The sequence below is a fragment of the Phyllopteryx taeniolatus genome, chromosome 14, assembly GCF_024500385.1.
Source record: "Phyllopteryx taeniolatus isolate TA_2022b chromosome 14, UOR_Ptae_1.2, whole genome shotgun sequence".
NCBI lineage: Eukaryota > Metazoa > Chordata > Actinopteri > Syngnathiformes > Syngnathidae > Phyllopteryx > Phyllopteryx taeniolatus.
Window position 1 is genome coordinate 13,944,477 of NC_084515.1, and position 26,804 is coordinate 13,971,280.

General features: G+C 44.6%; 2 protein-coding genes across 6 annotated transcripts; one reads left to right on the top strand and one right to left on the bottom strand.

Annotated features, from left to right (window-relative positions):
• Positions 1-1,714: 1,714 nt before the first annotated feature.
• On the bottom strand, positions 1,715-11,154 carry tcea1 (transcription elongation factor A (SII), 1). Of its 2 annotated transcripts, none has more exons than XM_061798226.1 (10): positions 10,906-11,154; positions 10,441-10,503; positions 10,248-10,353; positions 9,227-9,323; positions 9,013-9,158; positions 6,061-6,117; positions 5,808-5,962; positions 2,730-2,876; positions 2,567-2,638; positions 1,715-2,181 (listed from the first exon to the last, which is right to left on the bottom strand). In XM_061798226.1, the coding sequence occupies exons 1-10, from the start codon at positions 10,978-10,980 to the stop codon at positions 2,173-2,175; spliced, it is 927 nt and encodes a 308-aa protein (XP_061654210.1). In that variant the 5' UTR covers positions 10,981-11,154; the 3' UTR covers positions 1,715-2,172. The 2 variants fall into 2 exon arrangements, with proteins under 2 accessions (XP_061654210.1, XP_061654209.1); XM_061798225.1 differs by having other exon boundaries at positions 1,716-2,181; positions 9,013-9,161; positions 10,906-11,153.
• Positions 11,155-14,388: 3,234 nt separating this feature from the next.
• On the top strand, positions 14,389-25,221 carry LOC133488980 (oxygen-regulated protein 1). 4 transcript variants are annotated; one of them, XM_061797565.1, is made up of 4 exons: positions 14,389-14,511; positions 15,111-15,788; positions 17,537-17,696; positions 19,141-25,221. In XM_061797565.1, the coding sequence occupies exons 2-4, from the start codon at positions 15,120-15,122 to the stop codon at positions 24,930-24,932; spliced, it is 6,621 nt and encodes a 2,206-aa protein (XP_061653549.1). In that variant the 5' UTR covers positions 14,389-14,511; positions 15,111-15,119; the 3' UTR covers positions 24,933-25,221. The 4 variants fall into 4 exon arrangements, with proteins under 4 accessions (XP_061653549.1, XP_061653552.1, XP_061653550.1 ...); XM_061797568.1 differs by lacking the exons at positions 14,389-14,511; positions 15,111-15,788 and adding an exon at positions 16,685-16,838; XM_061797566.1 differs by lacking the exons at positions 14,389-14,511; positions 15,111-15,788 and adding an exon at positions 17,076-17,447.
• The last annotated feature ends 1,583 nt before the right edge of the window (positions 25,222-26,804 follow it).

The window sequence follows — 26,804 nt, forward strand, 5'->3', positions numbered from 1 at the left end:
AAAATGCTAGTTTGTAAGTTAGCGGTCAGATTTGAAATGAAAATGCTGCCGCGTTCGTACGTGATGTCGCTACGATTGGAGTTGCCAAGAAGTCCGATCAGTTTGTGTGTTCCCTTTTGACTTTCGTTGCCTCACGACTGCGTCGCTCCAAAAAAAAAAAAAAGACGAGATCCTCACATGGAGGGGGTCGCGGGTGGGTGGGTGGGTGCGGGGGCGGCAGTGCCTTGACATTCCGTTTGGACAACATCTTTCTCACGGGCAAATTCTCGGCATAAAGGTGCTTTTTTTTTTTTGTGGGCGGGGGGCCCGAGCACAACAGCCAGCTGACCGGAACAATGCGTCCCTCCCTCCGAACTCGACGCGTTTGCGGTGATTTTTGTGACGCCACCAAGCAGGATGTTTTTGGAGGGACCGGCTGGTTGATCGACCTCAAACGATGCCTATTATGATGATATTATGAGTTTTTTTTCTTCTGTTTAGGATATATGAAATGTGTTCATTGTTTTTGCGCTGTGTTTACTGAGAGCGAAAAAAAAAAAAACACCCTGAGATTTTTAAAATAATAATAATAAAAAAGAATAATGTGAATGTTTACAGTAGTTTTTGTTTTGTTTTATGCTACTCGCAAAGAACATGATGATGACTTGTGGGCATTTTGATTGAGATAAAATAAAGCACAATAATTTTAAAACACTGGACTGTTTCTTTTGCCAAATGCTGTGTTCCCTTTTAGGAAGTAGGAATTCTGAATTAAGACGATTTTCAAGTACATTTTTCTCAGTCAAAATTGACAAGTCGCAACAATACGATGGCAGTCCCTCAACAGACGTCAGATTATATACATCTATATATGTACACGGCCATCTCCTTCAAATTTAATTACCTCGTAAAAATTTCTCTGCCAAAATTCACTTGTCATGACACTCCGACAGAATTGGGTCATGTGGAGTTCAGAACATTCAGAGTGATAATCTCCCATCTACTTAAAACTCGTTTTCACAAAAGTTAATTTAGCCCAAAGTTGGTCCAAATAAATTTATCGCAGCTAAAATTGGTTTGTCATTTTGCTACACCAGCGTCCAATCAGACTGCACTGGTCACCACTACACTGCCCACAGCCACAAGGGGGCATATTGGCATGGTATGTGGGGCATTAACATGAAGAAAGGCGAAATAATGGCAAAGAATGATACCTCGGCATTGCCAAAAATCCCCCAAATTGAGTCGCAACTGTTTGCTGTTTAAAGAAGCACAACATGACATCAGCTATGGGAAGTTGAGCTTCATCGACATACACTCCTTCAGACAATATTATTCTGCTTAATAACACTGACGTGGAAACCGAAGTTCAGAACATTAAAACATATTCATGGATACCTTTAAAATAAATGCAAATACAAATCATTAATGAATATTAATTGATCGTTAATTTAACCCACAGCTGCGCAAGTACATTTTGCCAAAATTGGCTTGTAACGTTACGATGGCATTGCTTCGCGGCTCTTGCTTAAGCGTCCAATCAAACTGCGCCGATGCTCATCTTTCTACAAGATGATGAAAGGATACATAATGAAGACCGTAGAGCGACCGATGTCCTGGCATTGCCGGGAGATCGAAGGGGAGAACACTTACTGCGGTGTCTAATCTCAATGGACGTCATCCCCTATACTGCTACTCAACCATATGGAAATGATCATCTCCAATCATCTGCTTTTTTTTTTTTTTTTAATCAAATGGATTACACTTTATTGGGAAATTAAATAAAACAATGTGGTGTTGTTGTGGAGGGAGATCATAACAACACTGTCCATGGTGTTAAATCTACATATATAAAAAAATTGCTGATAAAAGAACAAGTCAAGCTTGATTGCATACATCTAATAAGTGGGAAACGACTATTAACAATAGTAAAAGATTGCAAGTGAACGTCGGGGGCAGGAGGCAGAGAGAACGGGGTCTTACAATTAGCTCAAAGTATGAACAGGAGATTTTAGTCCAATTCAAAGCGAAGTGGCATCCTTTACAACAGCGTCTGGTGTACAATGTATACACCACATGATAAAAATAAAAATAAAAATAAAAAATAAAAAGCTCCAATCTGAGGCCGGTTGACAGGATCTGGTCCAGGAAGTTTGCTACTCATCCAAGCGCCAAAGGAAGATACCTGCCCACTCAACAGAACTAGGACATACAAAGAAAAAAACAACATCAATACTGTGGAAGCTTAGTTTAACGGACCTGGATACAATGGACTTTGGATTTAATGGACAAAAAACAGTGTCTGGTTGGAACTCAAAATGGCCCTTTGTAACAGACAAAGTCCGTTGGTTCCAGAATTGGCAGCTATTGTTTGTTGGCGCAATAACCAGAGAGCGACTGGTACCCCTATTTCCGGGTTGCGCCGCTGTTGTCACAGATATGAAGATTAGATCTGGCTAAGTGACATGCCTACGTGACGGCCATGTTGGCAGGGCTAACGTTCCCATCGAATGCAATAAATGGACATTAGCTTAATGTCAAAGTCTTAACAGGGAAACGGGAATTAATTAAAAAAACAGAATCATACCTTCCATCTATTTCCGCATTCATTGCAGAAGACAAACGTGGTCATGGGCTCATCGGCACTGCGAGTTTGAACCTGCGGAAAACACAAAACGGAGCCTTTAAATCACGACCAAGCGATCAGTTAAAGCACCAAAAGTGGAATGAAACATAGCATGCTCATGTACCTGTGTGTAGGTGCAGGCTTTCCCCTTGCATTTGCCACACGTGAACAGATCTGTCTGCGTGCCCCCCGTGGTGGCCATCTGGTGGTCCCTAACGGCCTCTTTGGTCAAGTTCTTCCTCATTTCTTTCAGTTCGTCACTGGCCATTTCCTGCCGGAAGGTGGAAGAATGAAATGACCTTTTCACACAAGTCCTTGACAAACAAATCTGAAAAAGACAAAATGTAACATAAAACTGTATACAAAAAAAACAAAAAAAAACAATTTCCCTCCAAAAATATGTAAATAATATAGAAACTTGAACTTCCACTGAAATTGTGCTCCCGGGCAGTGAATTATTCCTGTCACATTATTAGCAGTGTAACATATCCCTCATATACTGAATTTTCTCAAATAAGGCCTCAACTCTAACAGACACTGTGTCCAACCACCGGGTACGTTGTCGACTTGAGTAAACAAAAGCCACACCATCAGTAGGACTACCTCTTTTTATTCCCGACCAAAGGAAAACCCACTATGTGTTGCAGTAGACATTACCACAACACCCACCGCAACTGCAAAGCAGACGTGGTATCTGTAAAGCTGACATTCACAGCGGAGTGCAGAGTGAAAGTGCAGCTGTATGCCAAAGACTTAAACGTGGACCTGAAAGAACTAAAAAAATATTTCCTCAAATATTAAACTCTGCACCTCAAATAGACTGGTTTTACCCGAAACACAGAAAACGCATTGTTTTGTTTGAAAACAAACATAAAAATCAAAATTGGAGTGGACTAATTGGAGTGTAAGGGACCGAGCCATGCCGCGATGAGCAAAAACCTGCTAGTTCACCCCCCCGCCAAAAAAAGGCTTATAATTTTCTGTAGATGTCCCAAGATGGTGTATTCTTCCATCCATCCATTTTCTACCGCTGACCCGAAGTCGGGTCGCGGGGGCAGTAGCTTTAGCAGGGACGCCCAGAATTCCCTCTCCCCAGCCATTTCATCCAGCTCTTCCCGGGGGATCCCGAGGCGTTCCCTGGCCAGCCGAAAGACGTAGTCTCTTCAGCGTGTCCTGGGTCTCCTCCCGGTGGGACATGCCCGGAACACCTCACCGGGGAGGCGTCCGGGAGGCATTCGAATCAGATGCCCCAGCCACCTCATCTGGCTCCTCTCGATGTGGAGGAGCAGCGGCTCGACTCTGAGATCCTCCCGGATGACCGAGCTTCTCACCCTCTCTCTAAGGGAGAGCACGGACACCCCGGGGAGGAAACTCATTTCGGCCGCTTGTATCCGGGATCTTGTTCTTTCGGTCACGACCCGGAGCTCGTGACCATAGGTAAGGGTAGGAACATAGATCGAACGGTAAATTGAGAGCTTCGCCTTTCGGCTTAGCTCCTTCTTTACCACAACGGATCAATACAAAGTCTGCAACACTGCACCGATCCGCCTGTTGGATCCCCGAACCCGTTGGTGGACACCAACGGTGAGGGATGCCATCAAGCTGAAGGAGGAGTCTTTTTGCGCATTTTTGGCCTGTGGGACTCCCGAGGCAGCTGATGGGTACCGGCTGGCCAAGCGGAATGCAGCTTTGGTCGTCGCCGAAGCAAAAACCCGGGTATGGGAGGAGTTCGTTGAGGCCATGGAGAAAGACTTCTGGGCGGCTTCGAGGAAATTCTGGTCCACCATCCGGCGTCTCAGGAGGGGGAAGCAGTGCACCATCGACACTGTGTATAGTGGGGATGGGGCACTGCTGACCTCGACTCGGGACGTTGTGAGTCGGTGGGGAGAATACTTCGAAGACCTCCTCAATTCCACCGACATGCCTTCCCATGAGGAAGCAGAGTCTGGGTTCTCTGAGGCGGGCTCTCCTATCTCTGGGGTTGAGGTCACTGAGGTGGTTAAAAAGCTCCTCGGTGGCAGGGCCCCGGAGGTGGATGAGATTCGCCCGGAGTTCCTAAAAGGTCTGGATGTTGTGAGGCTGTCCTGGTTGACACGCCTCTCCAACATCATGTGGACATCGGGGACAGTGCCTCTAAATTGGCAGACTGGGGTGGTGGTCCCCCTTTTTAAGAAGGGGGACTGGAGGGTCTGTTCCAACTACAGGGGGATTACACTCACTATTCAGGGGTGCTGGAGAGGAGAGTCCGTCGGGAAGTCGAATCTAAGATCCAGGAGGAGCAGTGTGGTTTTCGTCTTGGCCGTGGAACAGCGGACCAGCTCTACACCCCATGGGAGTTCGCCAACCAGTCTAAATGTGTTTTGCGGACTTGGAGAAGGCGTTCGACTGTGTCCCTCGGGAAGTCCTGTTAGGGGTGCTTCGGGAGTATGGGGTACCGAACCCCCTGATACGGGCTGTTCGGTCCCCGTACGACCGGAGTCAGAGTTTGGTACGCATATCCGGCAGTTAGTCGGACTCATTCCCGGTGAGGGTTGGACTCCGCCAAGGCTGCTCATTGTCACCGATTCTGTTCATAACTTTTAAGGACAGAATTTCAAGGCGCAGCCGAGGCGTAGAGGGGGTCCGGTTTGGTGGCCTCAGTATTGCATCTCTACTTTTTGCAGATGATGTGGTTCTGTTGGCTTCACCAAGCCGTGATCTCAAACTCTCACTGGAGCAGTTCGCAGCAGAGTGTGAAGCGGCCGGGATGAGAATCAGCACCTCCAAATCTGAGACCATGGTCCTCAGTTGGGTGGCGTGCCCTCTCCAGGTCGGGGATGAGATCTGCCCCAAGTGGAGGAGTTCAAATATCTTGGGGTCTTGTTCACGAGTGAGGGAAGAATGGAACGGGAGATGGTGTATTCTGTATAAATGAAACTCCTCAACTCATGACATATTACTTGGCACCAAGATGCCCCAATATGGCAACAATGTAATATGTATCGCTCTGGCCTAAGAACAAAAACGGGGAACAGGTAAATTTGCAAATGCTGTGTACGCGTCTTTCAGTAAGTAACATTCATACAGTCATGCCTGTTTGAATCGAGTATCATCATGGAGGGGAAAAAAGACTACCGATATTCTCTGCAGTTGATTAATAAACATCCTACAGGCCACTTTATGACAAAATGGAGTGGGGAGTTTTTTTGGTCGGTCAAGGCACCTCTGCGGTCATCTTGGCCATGCGCTCGGGGGTGACGCTCCCGCACAGCACCGTCCTCCTCAAGTTGGGATTCTTCATGTCCTTCAGGTTCGAGATTCGGCTGCGCACGCGGTTCTTGTACTTCATGTCCGTGTTCTTGAACTCTTGGAATATGCGTGAGGAGCGGCGGTCAAGGAAACGCAGCAGCTGGATTTGCTGACAAAACAACAACCCACGGTGCAAAATCATCTCGTGCTTTCACTGAGAAGGATATATTCCTCGATCTGAGCTCCGAGTTCGTCGCAGTCGGCACCGATGGCGATATAGTCGTCTGCAACAGGAGGGACAAGCGATTACGTGAATTGGATGTACAGGGGAACGTCCAACATCATGTGGGAAGCCTTAAATTCTCACAAGACCTCAGCTCTGCAAGCATCGAAGAGTTCTAACTCCAAAGTGCGTTGAGATTTTTACATGACTTTTTTGTGACGCCAGTTTTGATGGCAACGAGAAAATTTGATGCTAACCGTAGAACGGCAAGTGGAATTTCTACTACTACTACAACTGGTAGTACAGCTATTACTACTGCTACTACTACCACTATTGCAAGTCATTTAAGCATTTATTTGATATGTTACTCGTGCGCCAAACTGTAACATGTGGACGAGCACTTTCTTAGTACTTACTCGTAAGACAATTTAGCACACTAGTACTAACCAATGAAACAAATGGTTTGTAAAAATATCTACCATTTCTTGTATTACACAAATTTACTTTATTGTATGGATCATCACCAACCCTTTTAAGCATTTTTTACTTTTTTTTGCTTTTGTTTTATATATTTGAGGTCTGCTTTTCTGATTTTGTGTATAAAAAAAATATGCAAAATAAGGACTTTAAAAAATATAATTCAGCACACTAGTAGAACCTTGGTCTTATAAGTGATGTTTTCCCCATTACTGTCTGATATTCATGTGCACTGGCAGAATGACTAGTGCACCCTAGTAGAACTGCAGTTGACAACTGCGTCCTACTAGTGACAAAAAAAAATTCAGCTAGCTAACATCAAGCACTTAGTAGTACTAGTAAAGTGCAGACGCGTTAACTAGTGCAGGTTTGCCTCACTAGTAATGTAGTTGTTTATACAACCCCAATTCCAATGAAGTTGGGACGTTGTGCTAAACATCAATAAAAACAGAATACAATGATTTGCAAATCATGTTCAACCAATATTTAATTGAATACACTACAAAGACAACATATTTAATGATCAAACTGATAAACTTTATTGTTTTTAGCAAATAATCATTCACTTAGAATTTTATGGCTGCAACACGTTCTAAAAAAGCTGGGACAGGTGGCAAAAAAGACTGAGAAAGTTGAGGAATGCTCATCAAACACCTGCTTGGAACATCCCGCAGGTGAACAGGCTAATTGGGAACAGGTGGGTGCCATGATTGGGTATAAAAGGAGCTTCCCTGAATGGCTCAGTCATTCACAAGCAAAGATGGGGCGAGGTTCACCTCTTTGTGAACAAGTGCATGAGAAAATAGTCGAACAGTTTAAGGACAATGTTCCTCAACGTACAATTGCAAGGAATTTAGGGATTTCATCATCTACGGTCCATAATATCAACAAAAGGTCCTGAGAATCTGGAGAAATCACTGCATGTAAGCGGCAAGGCCCAAAACAAACATTGAATGCCCGTGACCTTCCATCCCTCAGGCGGCACTGCATCAAAAACCGACGACAATGTGTAAAGGATATCACCACATGGGCTCAGGAAGACTTCAGAAAACCATCCATCCATTTTCTGAGCCGCTTCTCCTCACTAGGGTCGCGGGCGTGCTGGAGCCTATCCCAGCTGTCATCGGGCAGGAGGCGGGGTACACCCTGAACTGGTTGCCAGCCAATCGCAGGGCACACACAAACAAACAACCATTCGCACTCACAGTCATGCCTACGGGCAATTTAATGTCAGTAAATACAGTTTGACGCTACATCCGTAAGTGCAACTTGAAACTCTACTATGCAAAGCAAAAGCCATTTATCAACAACACCCAGAAACGCCGCCGGCTTCTCTGGGCCCGAGCTCATCTAAGATGGACTGATGAAAAGTGGAAAGGTTTTCTGTGGTCCGACGAGTCCGCATTTAGAATTCTTTTTGGAAATTGTGGACGTCGTGTCCTCCGGGCCAAAGAGGAAAAGAACCATCCGGACTGTTAGGGACGCAAAGTTCAAAAGCCAGCATCTGTGATGGTATGGGGCTGTGTTAGTGCCAATGGCATGGGTAACCTACACATCTGTGAAGGCACCATTAATGCTGAAAGGTACATACAGGTTTTGGAGGAACATATGATGTCAGCAAAGGGACGTCTTTTTCATGGATGCCCCTGCTTATTTCAGCAAGACAATGCCAAACCACATTCTGCATGTGTTACAACAGCGTGGCTTCGTAGTAAAAGAGTGCGGGTACTAGACTGGCCTGCCTGCAGTCCAGACCTGTCTCCCATTGAAAATGTGTGGCGCATTATGAAGTGTAAAATACGAAAACGGAGAGCCCGGACTGTTGAACAGCTGAAGCTGTACATCAAGCAAGAATGGGAGAGAATTCCACCTCCAAAGCTTCAACAATGAGTGTCCTCAGTTCCCAAACGTTTATGGAATGTTGTTAAAAGAAAAGGTGATGTAACACAGTGGTAAACATAACCCTGTCCCAGCTTTTTTGGAACGTGTTGCAGCCATAAAATTCTAAGTTAATGATTATTTGCTAAAAACAATCAAGTTTCTCAGTTTGAACATTAAATATCTTGTCTTTTTAGTGTATTCAATTAAATATAGGTTGAAAATGATTTGCAAATCATTGTATTCCGTTTTTATTTATGTTTAACACAACGTCCCAACTTCATTGGAATTGGGGTTATACTACTGCACCCTAGTCATTCTACGAGTGCTCAGAAATGTCACACAGTAGTGGAAAAAAACCTCACGACTAGTGCCCCCTAATCATTCTACTAGTTATCGGATGTGTCTTACCAGTGAGGACAAAGGACATACTATTACCTGGACAATTCAGCGCACTAGCAGGATAGCCAATAAATGTTCAACGGGTTTTCCATACTACCACTGCTATTACAACTACTAATACTTTTTCTGCTATGAATACTACAACTTCTACTCCTAACACTACTACCACAAGTACCACCACTACTACTAGTGTTGATACCTCCGGCCTGGAGCGCATTGGACAGCATCTCTCTGCACTTGATCCGTATGGAGTCGGAGGTGCCGGGAGCGCGAGGGAAGGTGTTGATTAGCGAGTTGGTGGAGACGTCGGCGTTCTCGCTCTTGCCGCTGGAGTTACTGCTGGAGCTGCTGATGGGAAGCGACACGACAACCTCAACACTCACGCACTAGAAAAGTAAACGGCCGCTCGCTACCTTTCTTCTTTCGCCTCCGGACTTCCCTGCGAGGGAGACACAGGGGCCGTATCTTTCCTCTTGTCGTCTGAGGATTTGTCCCCGCTTGCGGGCTCGTCTGTAAAAACCAAGTGGGAAAACTCACATCACACGCTGCACCTCCACGTGCCTGTATTACTCATTCTTTTTTTTTTGCACGAATACATAGTATGTGCCCCCAATAGTCTAAACACAGTATTGTGATTATTACTGTCTGTGGAATAAGAATTAAAACAGTTTAAGTCATCCTTTTTTCATCCATCTGAGGGGACCACTACATTTGACAATCTCGCCCTCTGTTGCCGACAGAAATTAACGTCACAACTGCTTGCGCGTGAGTTGTGAACGTCACGTGACCAAACCCGGGAAAAAAGGTATTCCCTGTGTATGCTGCAATAACTAGCATAACTATGGGCTGATGACATGATGGTTTGAACAAAATTTGGGTTCAAACAATATAAATCAATATCAGAAGATCAGTTTGACTTGTGGTGGCACATACAACGGATTCGTGCAAAATAAAAAAATAAAAAGTGGGGGAGGCGGGGGTGTTAGTTCCCCTTTAAGGATGTATTGGCCAAACGGAAGCCTGAAGAAGGTCCCTTCCGGAAAAGGCGCTGACAAACTGACATGATGTTAACCTTGAATACCACACACTTAAATTCAAAACACAACAAAACAAAAAGACAAGAAAAAAAATGACGTGCAAAGACCCCCCCCCCCCAAAAAAAACCTGCATAATAATAATAAAAAAAACACCCAGCTAAAGTAACCCGCTGCCAGATTTTCCTGTAAAACTATTTGCTGAAAAACAGCAGCCAGCTTGACAGCAAACTGCAGTGCGATGGAAGACTTTTTGCCTTTAGCATCAGCGCCTGATATCAGCAGCCGTCACAAGTACCCGACACCTTGAAATAAGACTGATATCAGTACTTGCCCATCCCCAAATAAAACAGAAAAGTACGAGTTTTTTGCATATACTTTTAACTTATTTTTTACCTACCCAAAAGCTTCTTCCATGACTTGATCAAAGACTTTGCTAGGGATGTCACCTCCTCATCTGTGCTCTGCTTGCGGATGGCGTTGACAGACATCCCAATTCTGGTCGACTGTGATGGATAAAGACACACACACACACAATGAATTACAAAACTACTCATAATTTGCAAATTACTGTAGTTTGCTTTAACCGGTACCTGAAGTAGCTCCAGGGTCATGGGGACGCTGCGTAGCTCTTTAAGCAAGTCCAAAGCACCGGACTGTTGAGCGAGAACACAACACAGCTCTTTAAACAACGCAGTTACACATTTGGATATTCCCAAAAGCACCATTTTAGTCAACATTTCATCCCGGTTGTGCGCTTCGGTTGGTGTTTGAGCGCGGTTGTTATGGCTGGCGGCTAACAGCTAGCTCGAGGCTAAGTGTTCAAACATAACAACAGGTAAGTTAGCTCCCACAGAGGCGTCTTTACAGCCACAGTTGGACGCTTAACGTTGAGGAAAACGGGTCCAAATGTAGCAAAAAGGTCGCCACGGAGGAGCATTTGGTCGAAAGCGAACCACTTCTGTTTTCTTTCGCCCTAAAGCTAACCGTATCCATGCATGGCCGTTTAGCTTGGCATTCATTCTCATCACCGAGCGAGTTAAGTGCCGCTCGCTCACCCCGTTTTTCTTCTGCGCCATTTTGTCCATTTTCTTTGCGATTCGAATGATCTCCTCTTCCTCCCGCTTGCCCATGGCGACCGGGGAGCCGAGAACGAGGCGCGCGGAGAGAGGGCAAAGAAAAGCAAAAGAGGCAAGAGGCTACTATCCCCGACGGAGAGCACGCCACTCCGACGAACGCTACCGCGGCGCTTGGGCAGCGAGGCGGCGGATCCAGGACGCTCCGTTGTGTAGCAGACCATACTAATCGATGCAAGATAGACGCAGGGGAGCCAATCGAGGCGGATCAACAAAGCAACACCTCCGAACGACTTCTTTCGCTCATCTTTTGGCTCTTGAATGGAATCAAAACAGACAAAAACATATGCGAGCAGCTTAAATGATTGTTTGTTATGCTACCAAAATTAATCCATGTATTTAGCATTTCTCACTCAGTCTATAGAGGGCGCCAAAACACCAATTGTTATTTAAGTCGTAATATTACTGTACAAAGGAAACTTTTTTTTTTTAAACAGCAAAATGATCTTGCTTGCATAGTTGCCTAAATCATTTTGAACGGTTTACAAAAACAAGAAAAACAAAACACGTCCTTACCTAGATTCAACCTTTATGGATTACCATGACCAGGACGACTGAGAATGCACACAGAACACACGCAGACACAAATAACAACAACATAAAATTATTTTAGCAAGCACACGGGTAGCCTATGTTTTCTTGATAATGTGACATTAAGTTAAAAGGATGAAAAATGGAAAGGCAGTTGGTCCTGATGACATTCCTGTGAAGGTATGGAAGCATCTAGGAGAGGTGGCTGTGGAGTTTTTGACCAGCTTGTTCAATAGAATTCTAGCGCGTGAGAAGATGCCTGAGGAATGGAATGAAGTGTGCTGGTGCCCATTTTTAAGAACAAGGGTGATGTGCAGAGCTGTGGGAACTATAGAGGAATAAAGTTGATGAGCCACACAATGATGTTATGGGTAAGAGTAGTGGAGGCTAGACTCAGGACAGAAGTAAGTATTTGCGAGCAACAGTATGGTTTCATGCCTAGAAAGAGTACCACAGATGCATTATTTGCCTTGAGGATGTTGATGGAAAAGTACAAAGAAGGTCAGAAGGAGCAGCATTGTGTCTTTGTAGATCTAGAGAAAACCTATGACAGAGTACCCAGAGAGGAACTGTGGTACTGCATGTGGAAGTCTGGAGAGGCAGAGAAGTATGTTAGAATAATACAGGACATGTACGAGGGCAGCAGAACAGCGGTGAGGTGTGCTGTAGGTGTGACAGATGAATTTAAGGTGGAGTTGGGACTGCATCAGGGATCAGCCCTGAGCCCCTTCCTGTTTGCAGTGGTGATGGATAGGCTGACAGATGAGGTTAGACTGGAATCCCCGTGGACCATGATGTTTGCAGATGACATTGTGATCTGCAGTGAAAGCAGGGAGCAGCTGGAGGAACAGTTAGAAAGATGGAGGCATGCACCGGAAAGCAGAGGAATGCAGATTAGCCGAAGTAAAACAGAATATATGTGCATGAATGAGAGGGGTGGTGGGGGAAGAGTGAGGCTACAGGGAGAAGAGATAGCACTTTAAATACTTGGGGTCAACCGTCCAGAGCAATGGTGAGTGTGGTCAGGAAGTGAAGAAACGGGTCCAAGCAGGTTGGAACGGGTGGAGGAAGGTGTCAGGTGTGTTATGTGACAGAAGAGTCTCTGCTAGGATGAAGGGCAAAGTTTGTAAAACAGTGGTGAGGCCAGCCATGATGTACGGATTAGAGACAGTGGCACTGAAGAGACAACAGGAAGCAGAGCTGGAGGTGGCGGAAATGAAGATGTTGAGTGACCAGGTTGGATAAAATTAGAAATGAGCTCATCAGAGGGACAGCCAAGGTTCGATGTTTTGGAGACAAAGTTAGAGAGAGCAGACTTGGATGGTTTGGACACGTCCAGAGGAGAAATAGTGAGTATATTGGTAGAAGGATGATGAGGATGGAGCTGCCAGGCAAGAGAGCTAGAGGAAGACCAAAGAGAAGATTGATGGATGTCGTGAGGGAAGACATGAGGGCAGTTGGTGTTCGAGAGGAGGATGCAGGAGATAGGCTCACATGGGAAAGGATGACGCGCTGTGGCGACCCCTAAAGGGACAAGCCCAAAGGAAAAGAAGAAGAAGAAGTGACATTAAGTTAAAAATGACAAATTCATTTTTGTCACGGGCCACATTACAGTTACAGTTTCCCTCAGACGGCCATTAATACTGTGCCGTTAATATTGTGAAACCAAATAAATGTTTAATAGCCTCATATTATTACATACACACACACACAAAATGGATGTATAACTAGTTTTGACATCAGAAGTCAAGCATACTGTTGTTTAAGTTACTGACAAAAGAGTAAGGTAACAAAAATTTTACATAGTCACATATTTCATATATTTACATATTCTTTGTAGGAATAAAACCGCAACATTATTTGAACACTTGGGCCTACTATGCTATTGTATTTGAATGTGGGTCATGATGGTGGCAGGTGATACTTGGCGTAAAAAGTTTGAGAGCCACTGGTCTATAGCAGTGGTTCTCAATCCTTTTACACAAAGTATCACCTCAAAAAACTTTCAACATCAACACTGTGCTTAAATATTGGAAAAGAAAAAAACTACTTAAAGATTCAATTCAAATGTGTAACATGTCAAATTTAAATAAAATGTGTACCTCAATGTTTAAAAACAGATGTAGTAAAATACAACTGGACTGTACTTAAAAAAAAAAAACTCAATTACAGAATTACACAGGCTTTATGTGTAGCTACATGATTCATTATCATATTTCTAATTGTATGGCATATGTTAATGTTTTAAATTTTATTTGTATTTTGATTCTTTTGCGTGCCGCTACTTAGAGCCCTGTGTACCACTAGTGTTACTTGTACCACACTTTGAGAATCGCTGGTCTCTAGTATGTTTACTTTGAGGGGCAAAAAAAAAAAAAAAAAAAAAAAAAGAATAGCTATTGCTTATAAATGTTGGTGACCCATTCATTATCTGTTTTTAGGCCATGCTCCACCTTTATTCTGACTCATACTAGTGTGCAAAATCTTCCAGCTAATCCCTATTAGACCCAAGAAGACTCCAATCTGATTATGCAGCCTGCTTGTCAATGGTAACTGTCCCCTGGTAACAGTCACCTCTGCTGTTTAATGTGCGAGAGAGTGAAATTCCCTAATAAAATTGTTTGAGCTCAGGATATTCTTTACACTGCAAATTGCCCAACTTTACTGCACTTTTTTTTGTGGCCAATCAGACAGAGATGAGTTTTCTTCATTTTTATTTTTATATTTTATATTTTATGTCATCCCACTCCTGCGCAAACAAGTATACAGGACAGACAATTTCTTTTTTTATATTATTACTTTTTTGTGTGCGTTACCTTATGTTGAAATGCGGAGCAAAGATTAAGCAAATTGGCCGCAGTGCTGCTAGTCCTGAAATAGCCCTCGCACACAAACACACACACACACACACACACACAGACACATGGCTGAGAGGCTTTAGCTTGGACAAGGATCGATACACACTCTTTTAAATCGGCCGCAATGTGAAAAAACGAGGTAAGATCCATGCATTTCTACATGCAGGTCATGTTTTCAGATTTCCCGCAGTACCTGAAGGGCTCTTTTGTTTAAATTGATGTTTGTCTCTGTCAAGGCTTTTTGTTTGTTGGTCAAAGTAGCAGAGGTGGTAATCATGTTGATTTATATAAAGTTATTCATTAGAAGTATGTTTTAGATTTTAGTGAAAGCTCCGGCAGCACGGTGGTCAGCATGTCTGCCTCGCAGCCGATTGTTTCTGGGTTTGAGCCTCAGCTCGGGCTCTCCCCTGTGAAGGTGGTGTGTTCTACTCATAAATCGCTATCTAAGTGCACTCCATTTACCATTTAGGTGTACACGTGGTAGTAGTTGAATTGGAGTTACGATTATGAGAGGGTCGTTCTCCCCTGAAAGTAGAAGGTTTGAGAATCTCTGTTTGAGTCTTCAGTGAACCTAACATGCATGTTTTGGAAATGTGTGCTAGCCAGTATTCCAGCGTTCTGCCACACGACAAAATAAGTCAAGCAAAATTATAGAATGTTTAATATTTCTAGGATGTCGACGAAAACGTACTATATTTAAATGTATACAACAGCTCCCCATTTGTGTCTTTTCCATAGCGGCTCAACATGAGCAACACACCCACCAAGGAGAAGCCTGTCCAGGCAGATTCCCCAGCCAGCGGGCCTACGCAACTCTCCCGATCGGTACAGCCGGCGTCCGACCCCTCACTGCCTAAACGTCTGTGCTTCTACAAAAGCGGCGATCATACGTTCGGCGGGCACCGAGTGGTCATCAACGCCCGCACCTTCAAGACCTTTGATGCCCTCCTGGATGCCCTTTCCAAAAAAGTGCCTCTGCCCTTTGGCGTGCGGACCATCACCACACCCCAAGGGACCCACCTGGTGAAGGGACTGGATGATTTACAGGACGGGGGGTCCTACCTGTGCTCTGACCAGAGACGAGTCAAGCCGCTCAATTTGGAGGCGGTACATCGGCGCCAGGTGCCCTGGAACACGCCCAGAGCCTTCAGCGCAGGCCGGCGGAGACGTCAGGGACTTCAGTTCACCGCATTCGGGAGGCAAGATGATAACAGCGGCAGGCCGGAGAAGTTTCCAGAGCGAGTGGCCATCAGGACGCCGAGGAGGCTGGTGGTAATCAAGAACAAGGATCCTGCCGTGAGACGCACGATTGTGCTTCAGAAAAGGACAGCGCCCACCTTTGACGCTTTGCTGGACTACCTCTCACAGGTTCTGCAGTTTCCAGTGCTCAAACTCTACTCGATCGACGGCAGAAGAGTGAGTACTTCAGTAATCTATATGTGGATCCTTGAGAGTGTCCTTAGGGCCTGCGTACCAGGCAGTGTGAAGGCCCTCTTGAAATCGTTGTGTATTCCATCCATCCATTCTCTACACCGCTTCTCCCGTTCAGGGTCGTGGGGTGCTGGAGCCTATCCCAGTTAACTTCGGGTGAAAATCACAGTCACACCGTTACCGAATGGGGACTGAACCCACGCTGGCCACACTGAAGCCAGGCGAATGTACCACTACATCGTTGTGTATTGTTTCGACAAATGAAACGTCTTTTGGAGGGCCCGAAAACTCAACAATTTTTGCAAGACCGGATAACCTGCTGAAAATGTAAATACACTACTCAAAAAAAAGTTAGAGCTATTCGGCTTTCGGGTGAAATTTCAGGATGAACCTGAACCGCACTATAACCGTACAGATTCACTTAATGTGTGTGAATATTCTCATTCATTCAGGTCATTTCATTCTCAGGTTCCCATGCAACAAGGCTTAGGAGCTAACTAACTACACTGATTAATCCTGCTCTGATGAAAGGCGAAACGTTTTCTAAGGCAACCGACAACCAGAACAGTGCGGTTGCCATCGATTGAATGCCCTGAGAAGAACTTCATTTCACCTTCTCTAAACTTTTGAATGCATATGTCCACTGTTCTTTTTGCTGTTCTCTAACAAGGAGCTGAATGGCAAAATTCACAACAGGTGTTTGATCCACAAATGGACCAATAAATATCGTGGTTCATTTAGAATTGGTATTTCATCAGTCCTCTTCATCATGTTGTTTACATTTTGACCGCATGTGACCAACACAAAGAATTGCTAAACAGTACTTCAAACAGGACGTTCTCAAAATGGGAGGGACCTCTGCGCTTAGTGTGTCACACAGCGTCATCAGCAGGTTGCAACAGAAATACAGAGGGCCTCTTCGGATTCTCGTTCTTAGGAATTTTGCTTGCCTTGATGATGTTTGATCCTGATGCCTGAAATTGAACAGGGATTTGGCCATTTTGGTTTGAAGGAGGGCGGCACGGAGAACGACAGGTTAGACCGTCTGCCTCACAGTTCTGAGGACCGAGGTTCAATCCCCGGCCCCGCCTGTGTGGAGTTTGCATGTTCTCCCCGTGCCTGTGTGGGTTTTTTTCCGGGCACTCCGGTTTCCTCCCACATCCCAAAAAAATGCATGGTAGGTTAATTGAAGATTCTAAATTGCCCGCAGGTGTGACTGGGAGTGCGAATGGCTGTTTGTTTCTATGTGCCCTGCGATTGGCTGGCAACCAGTTCAGGGTGTACCCTGCCTCCTGTCCGAAGATAGCTGGGATGGGCTCCAGTGCTCCCGCGACCCTTGTGAGGATAAGCGGCTCAGATAATGAATGGATGGATGGATGGATTTTGGGCAAATTCCAGGACTCATACTTGGACAAACTCCTACTAGGGAATTTGGCCTAATGAGCCCCAGTTGGAAGCAGGTATTCAAGACCAGTGATTTCCAAACAATTGATCTCTCCAATGCAGTGACAAGGTGACAAGTTTGCCAAATACGCAAACTCATAAATACCCCGGTTGCCAAGTTTACCAAACAACCAATCGCACATTTCCCCTGGTCAAAAACCATTCCAGCAGGGCATCCGATAAGAACACCAGCTCCCTGATGTTAGTAGTCTCTGTTGCTAATTTGCTCGAGTTGTCACAACAGAGGTTGTTAGTGTTGTGGTATTAAAACAGCTTTCCTTTTCTTGCAGATCACAGGTCTAGCTGCTCTAATCCTGTGCTCTGGATTCCTGGTGGCAGCAGGCAATGAGTCCTTCAGGCTCAGCAATCAAAGTTTCCACAGGACAAGCCAGACGGTCCAGGCAATGTTTATAGAAACAGGGCAACCATCCATGCTGCAGCTTCAAGCTAGTAAGTGTTCAATCGGTCATGTTGGTCATAAAAAACCCCAAAGTTTAAGAAGTTGAAATCAAGGTCAGAACACTGTTGTGCAGACACAGTTGTCCTCAAGGCTAAGTCTTACTCTATGGCCTGTTTTTTAAAGCCACGTACTAATCTTTTTTTTTTTCCCGAACTTGCGAATGGTTGTCCGTGTCTATATGTGCCCTGCGACTGACTGGCGACCAGTTCAGGGTGTAGTCCGCCTTCCGCCCGAAGTCAGGATAAGTGGCGTTGAAAATGGATGGATGGAACTTTATTGAATTTCAACTAATCAAAGACTTAAGCTTCACATTTGAAATGAAGAAAAGTTCAAGGAACACACGCAGGCACAGTAAAGGACACATATGCAGCTCTTCCCCCCACAATTTCAAATAGTTTGTTGGTGTCTTAATAATGTCTGTGATGTGCTTTTGTTAAAATACCCAAAAGATAAAAAATGACATCATCCTTTACACACCTTATTTACTGTCTTGCTGAAATCAGCCCTTTTTGGGGTGGACCTGGCTCTGTCTCATACAAGTGAGCCAGCCCTCGTCGCACACTATATTCTGATGGGCCAATGGCAAATCAGGCTTTTGTTACAATGACAACTAAGGGCAGAGCGTAAGCTTTGCAACCACACAGGCTTCTCGGGCTGCCTCTCATCATCTTGCTGCCAAGTGTATGTGTAACAACTGGCTCGATCTGCCAGCGACAATGCGCGTTCCAACCTACATTTGGCCGTCAGGTATATGCTGCAGCCGGATGCTTGCTTCTACTTGCTGGAGTAGAGTCCAGACTGTGGGAAAAAAGCGAGCACCCGCTTCATACTTCACTGTGTGTGGCGCATGAACACGTCACCAAACACCAATAATGTCTGACTGCCACCACGTCGACAACTTCACAGTCCAGTATGTGACGCTATTCAGACGCTAACACTGTTAGCGAACGCTAATCTGTGCATCCAACAAAAGTCAATGCAGTTCTGTTAACCTTTCTGCGTTGACGTGATAGCAGGGGTGTCACACCCATGGGGGATGTAGATGTTTCTGTATGATAGTGCCTCTGCATATTATTTCAGACAGCGTAGTCCAAAGCGATTCTGGAACTTCGCCCTGCCTCGGTGATCACATCATGGGTGGCGGTTATTATGTAAATTAAGCCCTCTGCTATGTAACAGTAGGTCAGAGGCTACCTCACAAAATTAGCCGGATAACAAAAGATTTACTTGGAATTACACATACTGTATGCGGGGAGGCAAGCAGGCACTCCAGACCCAACTATTTTTATACAAGCAAATAACGAGTCAATTTTATATAATATGCTCCTTTTAAAAGAAAGGCCTTGGCAATCATCAGGCTTAAAATATCATAGAAATGAATATGACCTTATCATCCAAGTAATAATCATCTTTCTCATCTTTCTTTCCCAAAAGACAACCACAAATCAGTCTCAAGTGGAAGAGGCTCCAGGAATTTCTCTCTGTCATCTGAGCAGTACATGATCAACCAGATAAACAAGTCTCAGAAGGGAAGTGCAAACAGTCACGCTAGAGCAACCGAAACCAACCCGATGTGCTTGGAGCCTGCAGTGACGGCTCACCAGCGCAATGCTTGCATCCTACCTCAGGACGACGACGTCGAGAAATCCTTCCGGGTGAACCAAGATGGCAGCATGTCCGTCGAGATGAAAGTGCGCCTCACCATCAAAGAGGAGGAGATGCTCCACTGGACCACCACAGTCAGCCGCTCCAGCCTTATGAGGAGGACAGTTCGTACCTCTGTCACAGAGTCGGGCAACATTTCTCCTGACTCGAACATCTATGTTGCCAAACAACCCTCGGACATATGCAAAGACGAGGCAAAAGAGGGGAACCAGCCTCCTGCAAGTGGAGCTGTGGTCAGCTTTAACGACATGGGGGAAAGAAAAAAAAGGTTCAGACGTGCCCCTACTCCAGGCCCTCGTCATGTGAAGAAGGAGGCGTCTGTTGAGAGTGTGAAGATGCTGACAGAGTCCGGGGTCCAAGAAAGCTCCCTGGACCATTATTCATATTTAGAGAGGACAACTGAAGGAGACACAATGGAGGGATACTGCAGGGTCAGACGCAGTAGCAGTAGCCAACCGGTCCCGAAGCCTCTGAAAACTGTTCCGCAAGGCAATAACGCCTCCCTTCTTAAGTCCTCGGGAGTAGCCGAGGTTCTCAAGATAGAAAATGATGGGGTGGCGGTTCGAGAGACTGTGATGCGTATTTATGACAGTCAGAGCTGCTACAACAATTACCTTGCAAATGAGGGTCCAGGTGACGGACCTTTGTATCATTCCCCTCCAGTGTCACAAAGCCACCAGTCCACAACCTCAGGGCCTTGTTCATCCAGCAATGACATTGACTTTAGCTGGCAGCAGCCTACTGCTGACTCACTCCAAAGACAGAAAGAGGAGCTGTTGTCATTATCATCAGAGCCTGTGTCCTCAAAACTCCAGGTGGCAAACGGCACATCTTCAGTGTCTAACAATGAAGCCAAAACTAAAAAAAACTCCTCAACTCGACTCCAGAAACAGACAGAGACAAAAAAAAGCTCACAGTCAAGGTTAATTAATAAAAAGCGGAAACAATCGACGGTAGACCATCTCAATAGCAAGGCTTATGCTGGAAAGAAGAGCCTTAGTTCAACGGAGAGTGCTAAAAGTGGTCAAAACGTGAAGCTAGCTGAGAAAACGCACCCCAAAACTTCAGGCAGACGTGGAATGGAATCAGAAATATTAGCTAGATCCTCAACCAAGGAAAAAAACATGAATAAAGTAGCTGCTAAGTATAATGGCGACAATGTAGATACTCCATCTGTCAGGCCTTCCATGAAGAAGAACGTGTCAGATCTTTTAAAGCTCCAAAAATCTTCAAGAAAAAAGGCAAGTACCAAGCCCATTCCAATGGCCGTCAACAGGATGTCATCCTCATCGTTGGCTCAACAAAATGTTTCAAAGATTTCTCTCAACCGATCCCCCTCTGAAATCCACCAGTATGTTGAGAACTGGTTGGAGGAGGTCATTCCAGACCCAGTGGTGTACATGGTAACCTCAAATGGACCAGAGCCACCAACAAAGGTTTTATTTAAAATTGGTTGTGATTCAGAAACTGAGGAAAAGAAGGAAACCCAGACTGATCCAGAAGATTACTGTCAGACACCCTCTAATGCTTTGAGGGAATCAGCTTCTTGTCTGTCGTTCCCCCTCTGGCCCAAGGAACACAAAGCAACAGATCTTTCAGTGCCAAATGTTGAACCCGCTCACCATCAGAACTGTGTATGGTCAAACACCTCTGCTGAGATAATCAATGAATCACCATCGCAAATCAGTATTTTAAGCCCTAAAGAAAAGATGCAACCGGTCTTGCAAGAACTTTGTTCATCAATACAGTCTATGCGAAAGACATCTAACCAATCAAGCAGTCCTCTTGAATTCTCATCTCAGGTGGCTTCGGTGTTTGGCTCCTCGTGCAAAGCCTTCTTGTCATTCTTGTCAGTGATGACTCTGAGAGATGGTCTTACAGCTGACAGCACCGGTTCGGAAAAAGCCTCAGAGGCCATGCTTCTTTTGAAGTTCCTGCTGAACATTTCTGCTATCGAAGACCAGGATGAGCAACGGGCGGGTCTGACTGATTTGCACAGTGGAGCTTCTCCCCAGTTCATGAAGAGCTGGAGGGATTTCCAAACTTGGAGGGAAAACCTGGAGAGAGAATCACTCATTCCCAAATTTCAAGACGCACAAGATGCAGTTTGGGTCCAGGGTTTAATTGTTGATGAGCTAATGAAGGAGATGAATATGTCGTGGGAGCTCAGGATGGAGATGTCATCAGCATTTCAACAACCTCTAGAAGAAGAGGCCGCTGTTGTAGAGCCTGAACGAAACTCCTCAGAATCAGCAGCTGTGGAGCAGCATGTGCAGGATTCAGACTTAAAACAAGGATGTGATAATGCATGGATTCATGAAAATACCAGTGATAAGAACGATGACTCATCATGGGGTGGGGAGATGGAAGAAGAGCCTGCTAAGGAAACAGGGTATAAATTTAAAGAATCAAAAGTATCGCTGGGAGACACACTGGACTTCCAAGTTGATGAAGGAAATGTAAAGGGTGAAGATGATCACATGGAGGAGTCAGGTGAGGTGATGAATGAAGGGGAGATGAAACAGAACGGTAATGAGGAGGACACAGAGGAGGAATCAGTGAGAGAAGAAGTGGGGCAAGAAGAGGAACATGGCGAGGAAGGGACAGAAAATGAGGAAAGTGAGGAAAAAGATGAGGTATTCGAAGAGGAAGGGGATAAAACAATAGATGAACTTGAAGCAAGAGAGAATGGTGCAGAGACAGATGTGACTAAAGGCGATGAGGCAGATGTGGTAGAAGAAGATGAGGACAACAGGGCAGAGAAAACCACTGACGAGAAGGCTGAGAATAAAGACGTCAAGGAAGAAGGTGCGTGGGAGCCTGTTGAGGGAGACGAAGAAGTGAACAAAGAAGAAGAGGAGGAGGAATATATAGAAGATGAAAAGGATGTCAAAGATCAAATTGGGGAAAACATGGAAGAGGAAGGAACAGAGGTCTTAAGTGATGACAACAACAAGGAGGGTAATATAAACCCACCGGAAGCAACTAAAGACAAGGAACAAGTAGGTGTGCTAGAATGGCCAGAGAAGCTGGCAGAGAGTGAGGAGGACACTCGAGAAACTAATCCAGATGAAGCATCTATAGACCAAGTGGAAATGCCTGGCAGGACAAAAGAACCTACTACGGATGCGGAAAAAGTAGAAAGTGTTCTGGTCAAACAGACAGAGAACGCAGAGAAAGATGAGGAGGACACACAAGAAACTTGCCCAGAGGAAGACCTTGTACACGAAGTGCCTGGTCAGATACTGGCTGAAGCGGAAAGTGAAGAAAACCTTGACTGTTCCCAGGAACCAAACCCAGAGGTAGAAGGTACAGCAAGTTTCTTTCATGAGGGGAAGGGGCATGATAACATTGAAGAAAGCATGGGAGAGGAAGCAACAGAGGATTTAAGTGAGGACAACAACAAGAAGGGTAATACTGATGTAGATGTACCTAAACCCAGTCCAGATGAGGAAAAAGTAGATCAGACAGAACAGACAGATAAGCTGGAGGAGGATGACGAGGATACTAGAAACTCTAGTCCTGAGGGAGAATCTGTCGACCAAGTAGAGAAGTCAAGTCAGACACCAAGTGAAGCAGAGAGTGAATACAACTTGGGATGTTCCCAAGAAACAAATCCAGAGGTAAAAGATACACCAAGTCCCCATGATGAGAGAGCTGAAGAAGTGGACGAGAAGGAGGATAATACTGTAGATGAAAAAGACACTAAAGATGACTTTGAGGAAAACATGCAAGAGGAAGGACCAGAGGTCTTAAATGAGGTCAACAACAAGGAAATTAATGTTGATGTACCTAAACCCACTACACACAAGAAACAAGTAGCTCAAGAAGAGCAGGCAGAGAAGCTGGAGGACGATGAGGAGGACACTTGTCAAATGGAAGACTCTGGAGAGGAAATGGAGATGCCAAGTCAGATACCAACCGAAACAGAGAGTGAAGATGACTTGGGATGCTTCCAGGAACCAAATACAGAGGTTGAAGGCATAGCGGGTTCCACCGATGAGGGAGTTGTCAACAAGAAGGAGGATAATACGGAAGATGAAGTAAGGGAAAATGATGACATTGAGGAAAACATGGAAGAGGAAAGAAGAGAGGTGTTAAGTGAGGACAATATCAAGACGTTTCATGGTAATGTAGCTGTACCTGAGCTTCCTACAGACGAGGAACAAAATGAGAAGCTGGATGAGGACACCTGTCCTAAGGAAGAATCTGGAGAGGAAGTGGAGAAGCCAAATCAGACACCAACTAAAACAGAGAGTGAAAATAATGGCGTTGAGGACTTGATAAAGAGATGTGCCCAAAAAGCAAATCTAGAGGTAGAAGTACCAACAAAGGTCCCTGGTGAGACCGTTTGTACTAGCCCACAGAAGGAGACTGGTGAGGAAGATCTTTCAAATACAGAACACAGTACTGAATACTCACTTGAGTGTTTGTCCGAAGAGCGGTTTGAGAAGGACACAGTTCTTGAAAACGAGGTAGGGATGCAACCACAAGAGCAAAGCAGCAGCTTCAGCCACCCGGTGGAAATTTCACAAGAACTCCTTGACTTTGTAAACTCTGCGCTGCAGTCTTCCTCGCTTATATTTACATACGACGATCGCGGAAAAATTAGGATAGAGCCAGATTGCGCTCAAATCACAGAAATGAAGCAAACCCTCGACCCAAAGAGCCAAAGAGATTTCCCGTATGGTTCAAAATGCCTTGAGAGCCCGATCACCTCAGATTTATCAGACTACAGACCAGAAAGTTTGGAGAGTGGTGGATATCAAAGCCAAGAATCTGTGGATATTGCTTCAGAGAGCGGTGAAGATGCTTCAGAGAGACCTCCAGAAGGCTTCACTGAAGGAACTAATCCGGAGCGGGCTACCGCCAAAATATTCCAAGGTCATTCCAAAGGTGGGAGTTTCTCTTCTGATGACTCCCTTACAAAAGCCTCAAGGGAGGTCCTGTCTTACTGCAAAAAGGTAGACAATGACCCAGTCCCCAAGGCAGAAACGTACCCGGAACCCAGTGACGGGGTCTTGATTGACCAAGGTCGATGGTTGCTCAAGGAAAACCATCTGATAAGAAACTCACCGCCAGATGGCATGTACAGGGATTTGGACAGCAGCTCCGACAACACAGAGAACTCCAGTGAGGAGTCTCACCCAATAAGCCAGGACACCCCCTTAGCAGTCATATCATCATCTGAACTGGAGGAACTGGCCAAGCCTCAACCCCCAAGGTGCAGTTACTTCACCATGCCCCATGGAAGTGACTCCGACCCGTTCCCGGACGACGCTAGTGATAGAAGCCAGAGCCAAGACACAATTTGCACGAAAGGGAGAGGCTTCAGGGTGTCGCCGGTGATCGACACCTCCAAAACTAGGGCCAACAAAAACGGCAGCCTTTCTTCATTCACTTCGGTGGAATTTAAAATAGCAGACAGAAGAGTGCACCCTGAAGAAGCAGAGTCCTCGGGTGGACCGGAAGCAAGAGGGAACTCTCGTGGCAGGCTGCAGTCACAACACTCCTCAGATGTAATGAATATGAGGTGCGGACAGTACTGTGAAATTTTATGACTGGTGGTCTTAAGCGGGGCGCGCACATTCCGATTTGTAATATATTAACCGATTTTTGAAATGATGGATTTTATGTTCTTGCAATTGAATTTCTGCCAAAACTGGAGGTTTTTGGTCTGCTCATTTCATTGAACTATACTGCCTTTTTTTTTCGAGTACAGAATATAGTTAACAGTGGTTTATGTGGATCATTTTCAACAAATTGTGAAAAGGACAGATTTGTGAAAAAATACAATGTATTGCTGCATAAAGATGTAAATATTTCAATAAAATATTTTTATATTGTACAGACTGATATATTTCTATTTGACTAGACAGTATTTGTTTTTACATACAGTATTGGAATAAAAAGAAACTGTTTGTCTTCTGCTTATGCCTTCAGCTACTTTTAGGACTTATGACTTTCGTAAGGTTAGTAGCTGGAGAACATGTGACCGTCATTTGTCTTTATTCTGAATTATATTAATACAAAACTCTTGTAAAAGGACTTAATGGAAAAGTGAAAACAATCATTCATGTATCTATTTTCTATTGCACTGTAAGCCAGACATGCCGACCAAAATACAAAACTAACAGACCAAAACATGCAAAACCTTTTGGATGGTAAATACAGAAATATTAGAAAGTAATCCATAAAAATAAAACACTATTGGATGAAAAATACATGAATATTATGAACAAATATTTAAAAATTACACATTTTATAAAAAAAGAAGGAAACAAATATTAGAAAACAATACAAAAATATTACGAGGAAAATACAAAGCACATGACATTAGCTGATAACCACACAAATATTAGCAAACAAATACACAAATTTTAACCAGACCCTCAAAATTGTGGGTAAAGAGAAAAATGCCAGAAACTAATTAACAAATATAATACAAAATAAGACACAAAAAGACAAAAATATAAGATGAAAAATAAGCATATACCAGGAAAAAATACATAAACTAACTTTTGATAAAATACAAAAATATTGGAGGAAAAGTCCCAAATATTAACCACTCATCCACCTTGCTGCCCTGAGGACAAATATTAGCATGTTATTGACTGTCTTCACACTTGACTGAAGGACATGGAGGAGGTGTCAGCTGCAGTTGTCACTTGCTCAGGGTGATGCTCCCTGATGCTGTCCGCCACATGCAATTGACATTTAACGTGACTGCCAATTGAAAGGGTTAAGCCATTTAGTGCTAGTGCTAACACTAATGGTAATGCTGAGAAATCAGTCCACCCGGGTAGGGATACGTTGACGTCCCCACCCCCTCTCCCCCATACACACAAATAGAGCATTTGAAGTGAAGTGACCATTTTGGATTTCTTCCAAGGCTTTGGTCTGTCACTATGGTGATTTAGAGAAAAGCCCTCATTCATTTATTGCTGTTATGGACAAAAAAGGTAGACCAAAGAAACTCAAAATGAACACCCATTTACACTCTGACATGGGAAAAAAAAACCCTTCACTTTCCTGTGTAAAGACGGAGAAGAGGAATTCCACGCCATAATTGTCCATAGATCACAAAAGCAACAGTGTGGGGGCGGCATGGCTCTTGGATTTATAGCCTTTTATATCCACGCATTTAGATTTCCCCTCATTTTGAATTGCTCAGGGTAGCCCCTTCTTTCTTTGTTTAAATAATGTTGGGGGTGATCGCTATGACGACCGGGCACAAGGGTGGGTGGTGATTCACCGTCATGACGGATGCTTATTGCTGGTCCCAAGGATTGTGGTTTTTAAGTCACATTGTGGAGGAGAAGCAAGATATGACATTACATGCTGACTCAAGATGTAATTTTCCGGCCTTTGGAGGTAGTACCAGAGCTGGGGAGGGCAGGGGTGTTAGGTTTTACACCCGACACTTACGGTGA